We start from the raw sequence: 12,266 nt of genomic DNA on the forward strand, positions 1-12,266 counted from the left end.
AATAGGGTCTTATATATATAGTGGTTTTTTTATGATTATTGAAATGGTTTTTATTTAATGATTTTTGTTTAATTTTATTAATTTGGTAATTATTTATCTACTAAATCATATTATCTGAACTTTGATAACTGTTAAATGGTGTCAATTGAATTTTTATTCATGCTACTATGTTAGGTTTGTAATAGTAAAATTATACAAAAATCCCTCAATAATCCAATAATTTAAGTAGTTTGGACGAAAATTTTAATGGCTTAATTAGGTTGAATTAGGCTTTGTTTTTTAATTTTTTATTCCAATCAGGTGCTTGTTAATAAAATTAAATTGTCAAAATTTTTATTTTTTAATTCAACAATTTTAATAGTTTAATAAATTCACGAGCATGATTTAGAATGCCAAAGTCTAGATTTATTTTCTTAATTGTCCTTATTCTAATTATAATTAACAAAAATTTGTTATATACTAGGAAAATGTGAGATCCTGTCTTGTGTTACAATTAATACAGTAAAAAATATGCATATCACTATAATTATAAGTTATGTTATATTGATAGAAGAGTTAGGAATATATCTAAGTTCTACCCTTTAAAATAATTGAATCGATATTATTATCTCTATATTCGAATAGTTATAATTGTAACAATATATTATTATAGATATATATATATATATATTATTTTTGTTATTATTTAATTATATGATGATTGAAGTAAAATATTTTTGTTATAGATTTTGGAAACACGTGTATGGGGATGATGGTCATCTACCACTCTCCTTCCTTGATGGTCATCTACCACTCAAAATAATAGCTCAAAGAGAACTCAAAATAATACTCAATGAATCCATTAAAACACCTCTAACCCAACCAACCCAGCTTATGTGCACCCCTAAGCTCGGGTTAGTAGATTAATGTGTGTTGAGGGATTACACCATGGATGATTTGCTGTGATTATATTTCCTTGTAGCTCATGAGATTGATATCTCTTGTTCTCATTATCAATAAAGATTGGTGGCAATGCTTTCAGACTGGAGTATGACTAAGTTCACATTGAACTTAGGATCGGAACCAATATAAATCTCTGTGTTATTGTGTTTGACAGCCATTTAGATTCATCTGTATTATATTTTTCTAGTTTATGTGTTTGCTTTTTTGTTCTTGATTTGTTTGTTTTGATTTAACTTTTGTTTTTTTAAGTGTGATCTTGAAGTTGGAATTACAGAGATTTATTCCTATATATAAGAGCTAAATTTCTTATGGTAAATTATTTTAAATTTCTCACAAATTTATAAAATATATATTTATAATTTACACACCTATATATATAAAAAGAGAGATATTATACACTATCTTCTATATTTATAAAATCTACATAAAATAATAAATATTAAGTAGTGTTTGGTACAATGTATTACACAATACTGTATTATATATTATGATATTAAATTGTATTATACATATTTAATATTGACTTGTAATTGTATATGTATATAAATATACAATATTAAAATATAAATCAAATTTTAAAGTAGTATTATATAAAAGTATATACAATACACAGGCCAAGCTTGGGTTGAGACGAACTAAGACTGGCCTAAAACATATCTAGCTCAGGAGCCCAAAACAAAAAAAAAAATATTAAAATACTTGTATTTTTTTAGTAATTTTTGAAAATATCACCTTTTTCTTATAAAGAACCAAATAAATCATAGGGTCGGCTTTGACAATACAATTTAATATAATACTATACAATACAGTAAAATCTAAATATACTACCTACTAAATGAATTGAAGATGTAGTAAATATGAAGGGCCATAAATGAAATGGTGAATATTAAGTTTTATAATGAATGTGTAGAGCAGAGTCGACCTTGAGTTGATGTGAGTCTTAAAGAAAAATAAATAAATTTTTTAGACTATTATTAGAAGAATAAATATGTGACAGTCAGTAGTCCCGTGATCCGTAAGGGGAAACACCGGGTAAGCTGTGCAATCCCACACCACCTGAAGAAGGTCAAGTGGGATGATTCTCAGACTGTGTAGGTATGGGACTACACAGTTGAAGAGGGCTTAAATGGATTGATTGGTACTACTTATATCAACAAGGTGCATCTTGTTTTTCGGTAGCCCATCTTGAAAGAACTCCACAGTTAAGCGTGCTTGGCCTGGAGCAATTTCAAGGATGGGTGACCTCCTGGGAAGTTTTCCCAGGAAGCGTGCGAGTGAGGACAAAGCACGCTGGAAATACTCGTGTTGGTTTGTAGGGTCAGTCATCAGTCCATGAAGCAGCCAAAGTGACGTACTCGTGTATAAGAGTCATTCATTCCGTGGGTGTAAGGACCCAATGAAGGCTTGAAGCGGGGACGTTACAAAATAGAATTTTTAAAAATTCTTAAAAAATAATGTATATTATTAAATGATATTTTTTTTAAATTAGACTCCTAGAATGAGTAAGTCTTAGATACTAACCTAGTCTGTCTTAATCTTCTTGTCTCATCTAATAAAATAGAAAGCCATCAAATTATTACACACAAAAAATTAATATAGGAAAAAAAAAAGAGAGAAAAAAAAGGAAACATTTCAAATTAAGAATAGACTTATACTATTGTTAGGACCACTGAATTCATCACATGAAAAAGACAAGACCAAACAAATCTCACATAAATCAAAAACATCATAATTCTAAGTCTTGTACTTCGAGTTTTATAATAATATTAATAACATTTCTATCCTTTTTCTAATTTTAGAAATACTCGAGAAAAAATAAATGGAGTAAATTTATGCTACATTTTTTGATATATAGCCTATATTTAAATAATAATAATTATATTTAGTTGAAAAGTTTAGATGAAGATAGTAAAAGGTTACAAATACAATTATAGTTAATTAAAGTAATTAATTAATTAATTAATAATTAATCAATCATGGATATCTTTTATTTTGGAAATACCAATAAGTCCAAGCTTCACTAACTGTTAAATTCCCAAAAATAAAAATAAATAATAAAAGAAAATATTAAAAAATATTATTAGTCATAATAATATATGGTAGCCTAACATGGCCAAATTAATGAAGGAATATTTAAAAATGGAAAGGCCAAAAAAAAAACAAAAAAAAACAAATTAGATATTATTTATGCAATATTTTAATGGAAGCTGAGTCAGAAAAACTGTAAGAAAATATATATAAAAAAAAAAAAATCAGTGACTAATAGAGCTGTTGTAAGATTAAATATTAATTATTAAAAAATCAAGTTCAAAGTAGATTTAGAATAGATTAAATTATAATTTAATATCATCTCTAATAAATAATATATATTCTTAATTAAATTTGATCTAAAATATACTATAAAGTTGTATTTGGTCTAATTTTTGTTATATATTTTAATGCAATGTGCAAATTAGTTATAAAAATTAAAACTGTTCATTGAAAATTAATTTTATTTATATTATTTTAATATCTTATAAATATCTTATATTATTTTAATAAGTAATAAAGAGGTAATTAAAAAATATGTTATTTATTGTGGACTAAAGTTTAACTTATGTTATTTTTTTATCAATTTAGTATAATTTTTAACTTGTGTTAAATTTGTCACATATTTTATATTAGTATTGAAATTAAATTTTAATAAAATATTCTAAAAATAACAATACATCACATTTATAACTCTCAAGTAAATATGCTCTAAGTATATAATATTATTATTTAATATTATTCAATTACTATGTTTATGGAGTTGATCTTTATATAAAATGACAAAATTGCAAATGTAACATTTTGAATTGTTATGCTTTGGTTTGGAATATCATAATTCTATTTTGTGGAATAATTTCACTATAGTTTTCATCTCATAAAATTCTTTCTAGGGTTAGTGAGGGCTGTCATGATGACAAGAAAAGTATGTATATTGTAATATTTTTCTTACAGTGAACGATTGATTTTTATGAGTCATTGTCATTGTAATATTATCATTCTTTTTCTTATGGAGCCATATCATATCATAATAAGTAATGCAATTTTGTTCATTTGTTCTAATGAAATTGGACAGTAAGAAAAGAATCATGTGACATAGATACCATTTCGTTTCGATGTTATTTCGATGTTATTTTTCTTATTATTTTTATGTAATTTTCTTGTTGTTTTCGTACTGTTTCTATAGAAAACCGTAAAAATGTAAAAACAAAAATAATCTTGAAACGTAAAAATATAAAAAATTTATAAAAATTAGTGTTTTGTGTAATTATCCGTAAAATCTTACCTTCACACATCTTTGTTATTCTTTAGGAGGCATCCGCCCCTGATAAATTACCCACCTCACAGTGTGCCCTGAATTATTAATGTGGTCGTTAGGCATCCTTAGACGAAGAGTGATCTTTCAAGACTGGCCGTCACCTCCCATCTTTTTTTTTAGACATAGCATTGCGTACCTAAGATAAATTTAGAATAAATACTATTTTGAATCTTGTATTTTGTAAAATTTATTAGATCATTTGTTTTGTTAAATGATAAATTGTACCATGTATTTTTGTTACATTAAAAGTTAATAATAACTCGATCTAGAGTTGTTATGACAAAATTGAATATATTTTTTGCATCTGTTCGTGTTAGATATTATCTTCAAATTGATTATATTAAAAAAAAAATAACAAAAATTGAGTTCAAGATACTATTTTGTACCATTTTAAAAAATACAAGATCTATTTATCATTTTACAAAAGAGAATGTCTAATTAATAACTTTTACAAAATACAAGATCCAAATAACATTAACCCATAAATCTATTCATATTTATCAACCAAAAGTGGCACCAAACTACCACGTGTTGTGTGGTATAGTGGTAGGGATTGCTTTTATAGGCATCCTTTCTTTCTTGGGTCAAGGGTTCAAAACCCACCACAGCTCCTCTTGATAGGAATTAAAAAAAAAAAAAAGCTTGTTCCTTACTAGAGGCGGTGTCATCTGTTTTACGGGAACCCTTGAGGTGACTATTGATGACTCAATTAAGACAGGTTAAGGTATAAAGCCCCTACAGCTAATGTGTAGTCCTCGGAATTGTTTGAACGATCGAAGGGGTGGTGAAGGGATCTGCACCAAGTAGAGAGAGAGAAGTTGCACCAAACTAAAAAAAGATCTAGGTAATGTTTTAAATTTTGGCTCTAAATTTTGAATAATGCTGTTTTATATAATATTTTATAAAAATATCATATTTTTTTCATAAGCCTCTCTAATGTTCACGAGTAGCAATGTTTGAAAGCCTCCCACCACTCATTTGGTACCACATGATTTGAACTACCAATTCCATAGAAACCAAGATAATTTTGTACTAATATAAATATCATAAGTAATAGTTGAATAATATTATGACCATATTCTTGAAATAGTATTGGATTCATTTCAAAAAAAAAAAGAAAAAAAAATAGTATTGGATTGGATTGGAGTGTGAAGACACCACTAATTAATAAACCAAAAAAATAGGAATATTTTGATAAATACTGAAAAAAGTCAAAGAAAAAAATACAAAAATATAGTCGTAAAGAATTTTAAACTATTTTACAGTTTATAAGTTTTTATTTACAAAAAATATGGACTATTGATGTTTTCATGTTTTGTGTTGTTTTTTTTATTATTGTTATTAATAAATATGTTGTTTTTATATTATTTGCTTGATATTTTCATGTTGTTTTTATAGAATACCATAAAATTATAATTAAATAAAACCATAAAATTATAATTAAATAAAACCGTAAAATTTAAAAAAAAAAAGATTTTGTGATAATATAAAAAAAATTATTTAACTGTAAAAATATTAAAATTTTGCCAAAAATACTATTTTTTGTAAATTTTCTAAATATATATAATAAAGCTTGGTTTAGATGGAACAACTTTAAAATTAAGATGGTATTATTGCAAATGATGACCAATAGAATATGCAATGAGAATATTATAATAAGAGATTATCTCTTTATTCTATTTGGCATTTTTTTTTAATTAATGAAAATGACCCAATTGGTTGCTTATTGCTCAACCACTTAATAATTAATTAAGAGTTGATTGAATATAATTAGGGTTGAGAGGAACACATTGAATTTGTAGTCTCTTTATATGGGACAATCATAGGATTGTTGTTACGTGAAGGTAAGTCATTCATTACTTCATGGTTCTAATCCTATTTAATATACATATATTGGTGTATTTTATGATGAAACCAAAAAAAGAAAAAAAAAATTATAGTCAATGAGTTGCAACCTTTGAAAAGCTCCTTCTTTTAGGGTGGAATTTGTTATCAAAAACCAATAAATGAGAAGTTGACTAGCTACATGGAAAAAAGAAAGAAAATAAGTGTGAAATGGGCTAATGAGAATATTCCATGACTTCTAGAATTTTGCTATGAACATTCAAAACAAAAGATTTGGTAATAAAATGGGTTAAAAAGATCCCTTCACAATAAAGGTTTTTTGATTTGCATGTACATGAGAAATGTGTATGCTAACATGAGTGTACTATTTATTTTTAAAGCATTATTATTGAATACTAATAATATTTAACACCTTCTATACACGTATAATCTTACACAAAAAATTATTATATTAAATTATATGATCTGGTGTATTTTAATATTTTGATATTATAGTAATTATAGTTTTTGTCTAAATTTCTGATGACACTTTTGTGTCATGTTCATGATTTGGTGATATCAACAATATTATTGAGGTTCATGATTTGGCTTGCCATGGCTTTAGAGCTATGCTTCTTTAATAATCAAGTTTGGTGATACCTTTTCAAATCAATTTGACCAAAAAAGAAATGGTAATGAAATTTTATATCAAAATGAACAATTTTTTATCCTCATTAATTTTTAGTGTATCTAGCTTCTTTTTTTTTTCCTAAACCAAATAATGAAAGAGTATTTGGGATAAGATAATGAGATTCCATTTCAAAACCAAAAGTAACTTATTATTTTCACACATTAACAATGTGATGTTAATGTGGGACTAACTCTAATAGTGTTGCATTGTTTCAGATTCATAGTACATGTCAATGTCATACAATTGTATACATTTATATATATATAGAGAGAGAGTGGAATCCAAAGCTCTCTAAAATTATTCTCCCCACTCAATGATGATGCAGAAGAAAAACAAAAAATGGAATCTCATTGATTTTGGTGTTAGGAGATGAGAAGACAAGAAATCCCAACAATTATTTGCAAAAACCATTTTAGATAAAAGCAACAAAAGATTGCACAAAACCCATTCACTAAAATATGGAAACACCAAAATATTTACATTAAAATTAAAATAAAATTAAAAAAAAAAAAAAGACACCTCCCCACCAACCAACCAACCAAACAAACCTCAAATTTCAGCCCTTTTACCAAAAGCCATATTTTCTTAAATATACACAGTTTTCTAATCCTACCATCATCATCATCATCTACTTCTTCTTCTCCCAACTCACTCTTAAAACCAAGTCAATCTTCTAAGTTAGCTCTAAAAATCCAGCAAATCAAATTACCGAAACGCCCTCTTATTCTTCTTCTTCTTCTTCTCCACAAACGAAAAACAATTACACGAAACATAATCTCTTACCAAACAAAGAAAAAGGTCAATTTTCTGCTGATTCCGAGCTTATCACTGTCGTTTCTCCTTCTAGTGAAGACAACATTGGAAGTTTGCTCCCCGATTTCATCTTCTTCACGTCTTGGCTTGAACATATAAAGATTCTTCTTACAATAGCACAGAATTCCCTGCATTGACACCGAAATCGATGATATAAGATCAAACATAGTAAACAGTTCGTAACGATTCTTATATAGAATAGAGAAACTTACTGCCATAGATCATCTCCAAGAAGCATCATATCCCCTTCATCATCAGTAAAGACAATTTCCCACTTGTTACGAGGGCGTAATTGCCCCTTGATGTCAAACATCTCTTCGAGTTCATCTATCAGCTGGCTATATCCTTCGAGCGTGGACAAATCCACTGCTCGACCAACAGCAACGCCTTGCATTTGAACCTTTTTTATCGAAAAACAAGTCTACATTTAGAAAACAGGCTTTGATAGAACATAAAATCTCTATAGGCATTTGATTTCAGTACCTTGGTACGACTCCTGGATGAAGTAGAGGAGCTCTGTTTGGTTTGGGACTCTTTCGATGATGATTGCAATTGCTCAGTTATCATTTCTTTAGAAGCCTTTGAAAGTTCGGATTTTTGCTCTGAGTCAGTAACCAAAACGGTACTAACTAGCCCGTCGGTGATGGTTGAGGAATTGGTTGAATGATCAGTCACCTCAACACCGAACAATCTAAAACTACTATTCGTTTCGGTTTTCCTCCCTTTATCACATTGATCAGAGGTCTGGTCATTGTTTTGTTTTGAAAATAAAGGGCTTATCGATATACTTTTACTGTCTTCGGTTGTGTCCTGAAAAATATGAGAACCAGTTTGATGGGGAGAGGAGATCCAGCCATCTTGCTGCCGATGACGCCAAAAGGAGTGATTTTCATTTCTTTTGTTGGCTTCAGGAGCTACACTTAGTTGCGTTGTATCGTGGGATTGAGTCATTCCATAATTCCAGACTGCTGATGTGGTAGAATTTGAAGTATCAAGAGACATGTTATCGTTAATCGGTCGAGGCCTCTTGTTCTTAACCACAGGTGCTGGTTGAGCTAAACTCCCGGGTGCAGAAGGCTCTATTTCCCAAGGCGACACTCTATCAGGTCTATGTATCGATGCAGCTTCATCCCACTGAACCTGAGGTAACAAAAGGATTCATGTCATTTGAGAATAAAGAACAAATACGATAAAAGAGTCCAAAATAAAGATTCGATGAGAGCTAACTACCTTTAGTGAACGCCAATTAGAATCGACCCACTGAGGACATATATCATCAACGCCAACTATTGTTCCCGAAAACCTGTCAAAGAAAGCAGGTAAGATAAGCATATTAGAGCACTAAAGACAAAAAAAAAGAGTTTGAAGTTATGTTAAATCCATGGAAATGGTTTTGCTACCTTCTTTCAGGGGAATCTTCTCCCTCAAACCTCATCTTGAATCTCATACCGACAGCATACTTATTGTTTACAGCCTCCAAATACTTATTTAAGCTGATAATGAACTGGCTTGTCCTAAAAAATTAACCCGAAAAGATTTAGCACCAATACAAAAGGTCGAAGATGAAATACGATATGATTATATTATACCTTGGTTTGTAATAAACAACAAAGAGAGTTTGGGTTGAAACAGCATGAGATGCAGTAGCAAGCACTCCTAAATGCATACTCTGACTTGAAATAACAGATGAAGGCATGCTACTTGGTTGCCGAGCATGACGTCTCACACCAACGCGTAACTCACCACTCTCCCCTCTAAATTTCAAACAATTACAATGGTTAACAGCAGATTCAAGATCCAAGTGCCATATGAAACTTTTATATTCCAACACTATATGATGATTACAAAGAAAGAAAAGAACACACCTTAGAAATACAAAGGAATCTCCAGCAACTAATCTCTTAGAAGTGACAAAGGTACTCCACCCTGTTGTAAGCAAGTGCCTCCTTGGCTGACCTGCTCAAACAAAAATGAACAAACATGACCGATCTATCAATGGTTTCCCATACTATGAATGAATTATTAACTATAGAGCCAAAAAGATAGAGTTTTTCACCTCTGAAAATATGCTTAAACCGCCACTCATAACCATGAAGATCCTTGGCTACCAACTCCTGTGTTGGGGTTGACTGTGTCATATCCAGTTGAGGAAGACACTCAGTAGCATGTTTCCTTAAAACCGAAAAGCCACCATGAGTACTGGTATCAGATGCAGTTAAGACCTTGCAGAATGTATGCGCTGTTGGTCTTTGAGGCTCAGGAATGCAAGGATCAGGGCTAGTAGGTTCCATTTGCTACAGATTATTCAATAAAAAATTGAGTTTGAGAACAAGAAAATACAAAGTCATTAAAATCATAACACAATGTTGTATGAACACTTACATTTGATTCCGGTACTAAGGTAATTTGAGCATAAACCTCATCTGTTTCTTGTTCTGCCTATGTAAATACAAAAATTCAAGATAAACCCTTTAAAGATCCACAATTTGCACAATAATTAATTTCATCATTTCTTCATAACAAGATCGAGATAATACCATTAGCTGAACATTAAGCACACGACAAAGAATCTTCGGAGGAAGATTAAACAGTGGAATCCTTTGATTCAACTCCTGATTTGTAGATGCTTCTAACTACAAACAACAACACAACAATTACCATAAACAAATCGATACCCTTGAACAGTATAAAATTCCAAAACCGATCTGGAAATAAAAAGATGAAAGAAACTTACTTGTTCCATATGCCCTTGAGGAAAATAAAAAACTCTCTCTCCATTTTGAGGAACATCCACAAGTGGACCAGCACAAGCCTTCCATAGCTCCGGATACAAATCATCACCTACCCCAAAAAAAAAACCATTAATTTTTTTTTTTTGTTTCATTTCTCAAAATTTTCCAGGAAAAATCAAACAAACACTGAAAGAAAAAAGAAGACAGAAAATCATTACTATTATTAATATTAAAAATACAAACTTGATATTATCTCTGTTCTTTTGTTACCTTCAGCCGCAACATTAGGCTGCGAAAACGACCCTGCTACTCCTCGATTCGACATCATTGTATATAGCTCTATACCCAAACCAAAGTCAACTCAACAGTCAATACAAGCTCAAAAACCTTACTTTTCTCAATATATACACGTACAACTTCTAACCACCATTAATGACTCAAAACTCCCCAAAAACCAAACTTTTCGATTCCCAGTTCTCAAAAACCCTAGTAACGAACGATCACCCAAAAACCAAAGATCGAAAACCGCTCAAATCCAAAAAAAAACCGTTACAAAACTCTCAATCTTTCTTCTTCTTCTTCTTTTTCTTCTTCGTCTTCTTCGTCTACAAAACCACTTTCTCTCACTAAAAGAATCGCCTTTACAGTAGAGAGAGATTTGTTCAGAGCTCAAAACCAGTTTGGGCGCGTGGTTATTATATTCACACACGCGTCTTCGTTGCTTCAACTTCTTCTTCTTCTGACGCTCTCTGCTGTGTCTTCTGGTCTTTGCTGTTCTAATTTGTACGAACCTTACCTAACCACGGTTAATATTTTAACCCGAGTTAGAAGAGAGAAGGGTTTAATATTAATAATAAGAACTGAAACCAAACGGTGCCGTTTGGTTTGTACAGTGACGGAATGAATATGTTGGGAGATTCTATTTAGTAATATAACGGCGCATAGAAATGTGTGCCGGAAAGAGAGTTTAACGGTGCCGTTAGTTGAAGAATCGTTACCGTTAGTTGCCGTCCCTTTCGTTGTCTGCTTCGAAGCAGGCAACAGGGTTGGATGGAGTTAACCCGGCAGAATTTTGGGAATTATTTTTTATTTTATTTAATAAATTATTATTTTAATATTTTTGAGGTTAAATATAATAATAATAATAATAAGACTTGTATTTACAGCTCACAAAATGATAAATACACACTAACATTTAAAAAATTTAAATTTAAAATAATTTTAATAATTATTCTTAATATTTTTCATAAATCTTGATCTTACATTATTTTGTGTTAATTTTAATTTTATTTTCATAATTTTTTATATTTTTTTAATAAAATTTCAGATAATGTTTTTTGTTATAATAAAAGGGGAATTGAAATGTATTCTGTATTTTTTATTTTTTTCATTTTATCTTTTTTTAAGATTTTTTTTTTTATTTTTATAAAAACAGTTTCTATTTTGAGGTTATATTACTTCTATTTTAAAATTATCTTGTTTTTATTTTATAAAAATTATTTTTATTTTGATATTATACTGTTTTTATTTCGAGATTATGCTATATTTATTTTTATAAAGGAATAAAAAAATTAATTATAAAAGTATAAACAAAAATTAAAAAATCTATTTAAAATGTAATTCTTTAAAAAAAAAAAAGTGATATAATTTAATTTATATATATTTTATATAAAATAAAAATTATTAAAATAAGTTACATTTATAAGTTTTTAGGTAAAAAAAAAAAATACTCTAATAATAATAATAATTGAAGGTTTTTGGTGAGCCTGAATTTAGAGTGAAATTACGAAAATATGCGTTGAATTTGGGTCCCACGTGAACACGTGGGAATCGTCCGGTCCTGATTGTTTTAACCTTTTCTTTGTCAGACAATGTGGGAAGACTTCGGTGGTCCTCGTTAATCCACGTCAGCAATTCA

At 29.4% G+C, this 12,266-nt stretch overlaps 1 protein-coding gene across 1 annotated transcript; it reads right to left on the reverse strand.

Moving 5' to 3' along the window:
- Positions 1–7,236: 7,236 nt before the first annotated feature.
- On the reverse strand, positions 7,237–11,163 carry LOC115716126 (auxin response factor 9). The gene is made up of 12 exons (XM_030644855.2): positions 10,619–11,163; positions 10,351–10,457; positions 10,154–10,249; positions 9,999–10,055; positions 9,673–9,910; positions 9,482–9,572; positions 9,206–9,370; positions 9,017–9,130; positions 8,847–8,919; positions 8,100–8,756; positions 7,829–8,016; positions 7,237–7,744 (listed from the first exon to the last, which is right to left on the reverse strand). The coding sequence occupies exons 1-12, from the start codon at positions 10,674–10,676 to the stop codon at positions 7,603–7,605; spliced, it is 1,986 nt and encodes a 661-aa protein (XP_030500715.1). The 5' UTR covers positions 10,677–11,163; the 3' UTR covers positions 7,237–7,602.
- Positions 11,164–12,266: the final 1,103 nt, after the last annotated feature.

The sequence above is a fragment of the Cannabis sativa genome, chromosome 5 (assembly GCF_029168945.1).
Source record: "Cannabis sativa cultivar Pink pepper isolate KNU-18-1 chromosome 5, ASM2916894v1, whole genome shotgun sequence".
NCBI classification, from domain to species: domain Eukaryota; kingdom Viridiplantae; phylum Streptophyta; class Magnoliopsida; order Rosales; family Cannabaceae; genus Cannabis; species Cannabis sativa.

Excerpts from the sequence above, each read along its gene's own strand:
- LOC115716126 (XM_030644855.2), bottom strand. The coding sequence starts at position 10,676 with ATGATGTCGAATCGAGGAGTAGCAGGGTCGTTTTCGCAGCCTAATGTT. Across the intron at positions 8,757-8,846 it reads CTAATTGGCGTTCACTAAAG|GTTCAGTGGGATGAAGCTGC; the intron begins GTAGTTAGCTCT and ends TTGTTACCTCAG. Across the intron at positions 8,017-8,099 it reads CATCCAGGAGTCGTACCAAG|GTTCAAATGCAAGGCGTTGC; the intron begins GTACTGAAATCA and ends TCGATAAAAAAG.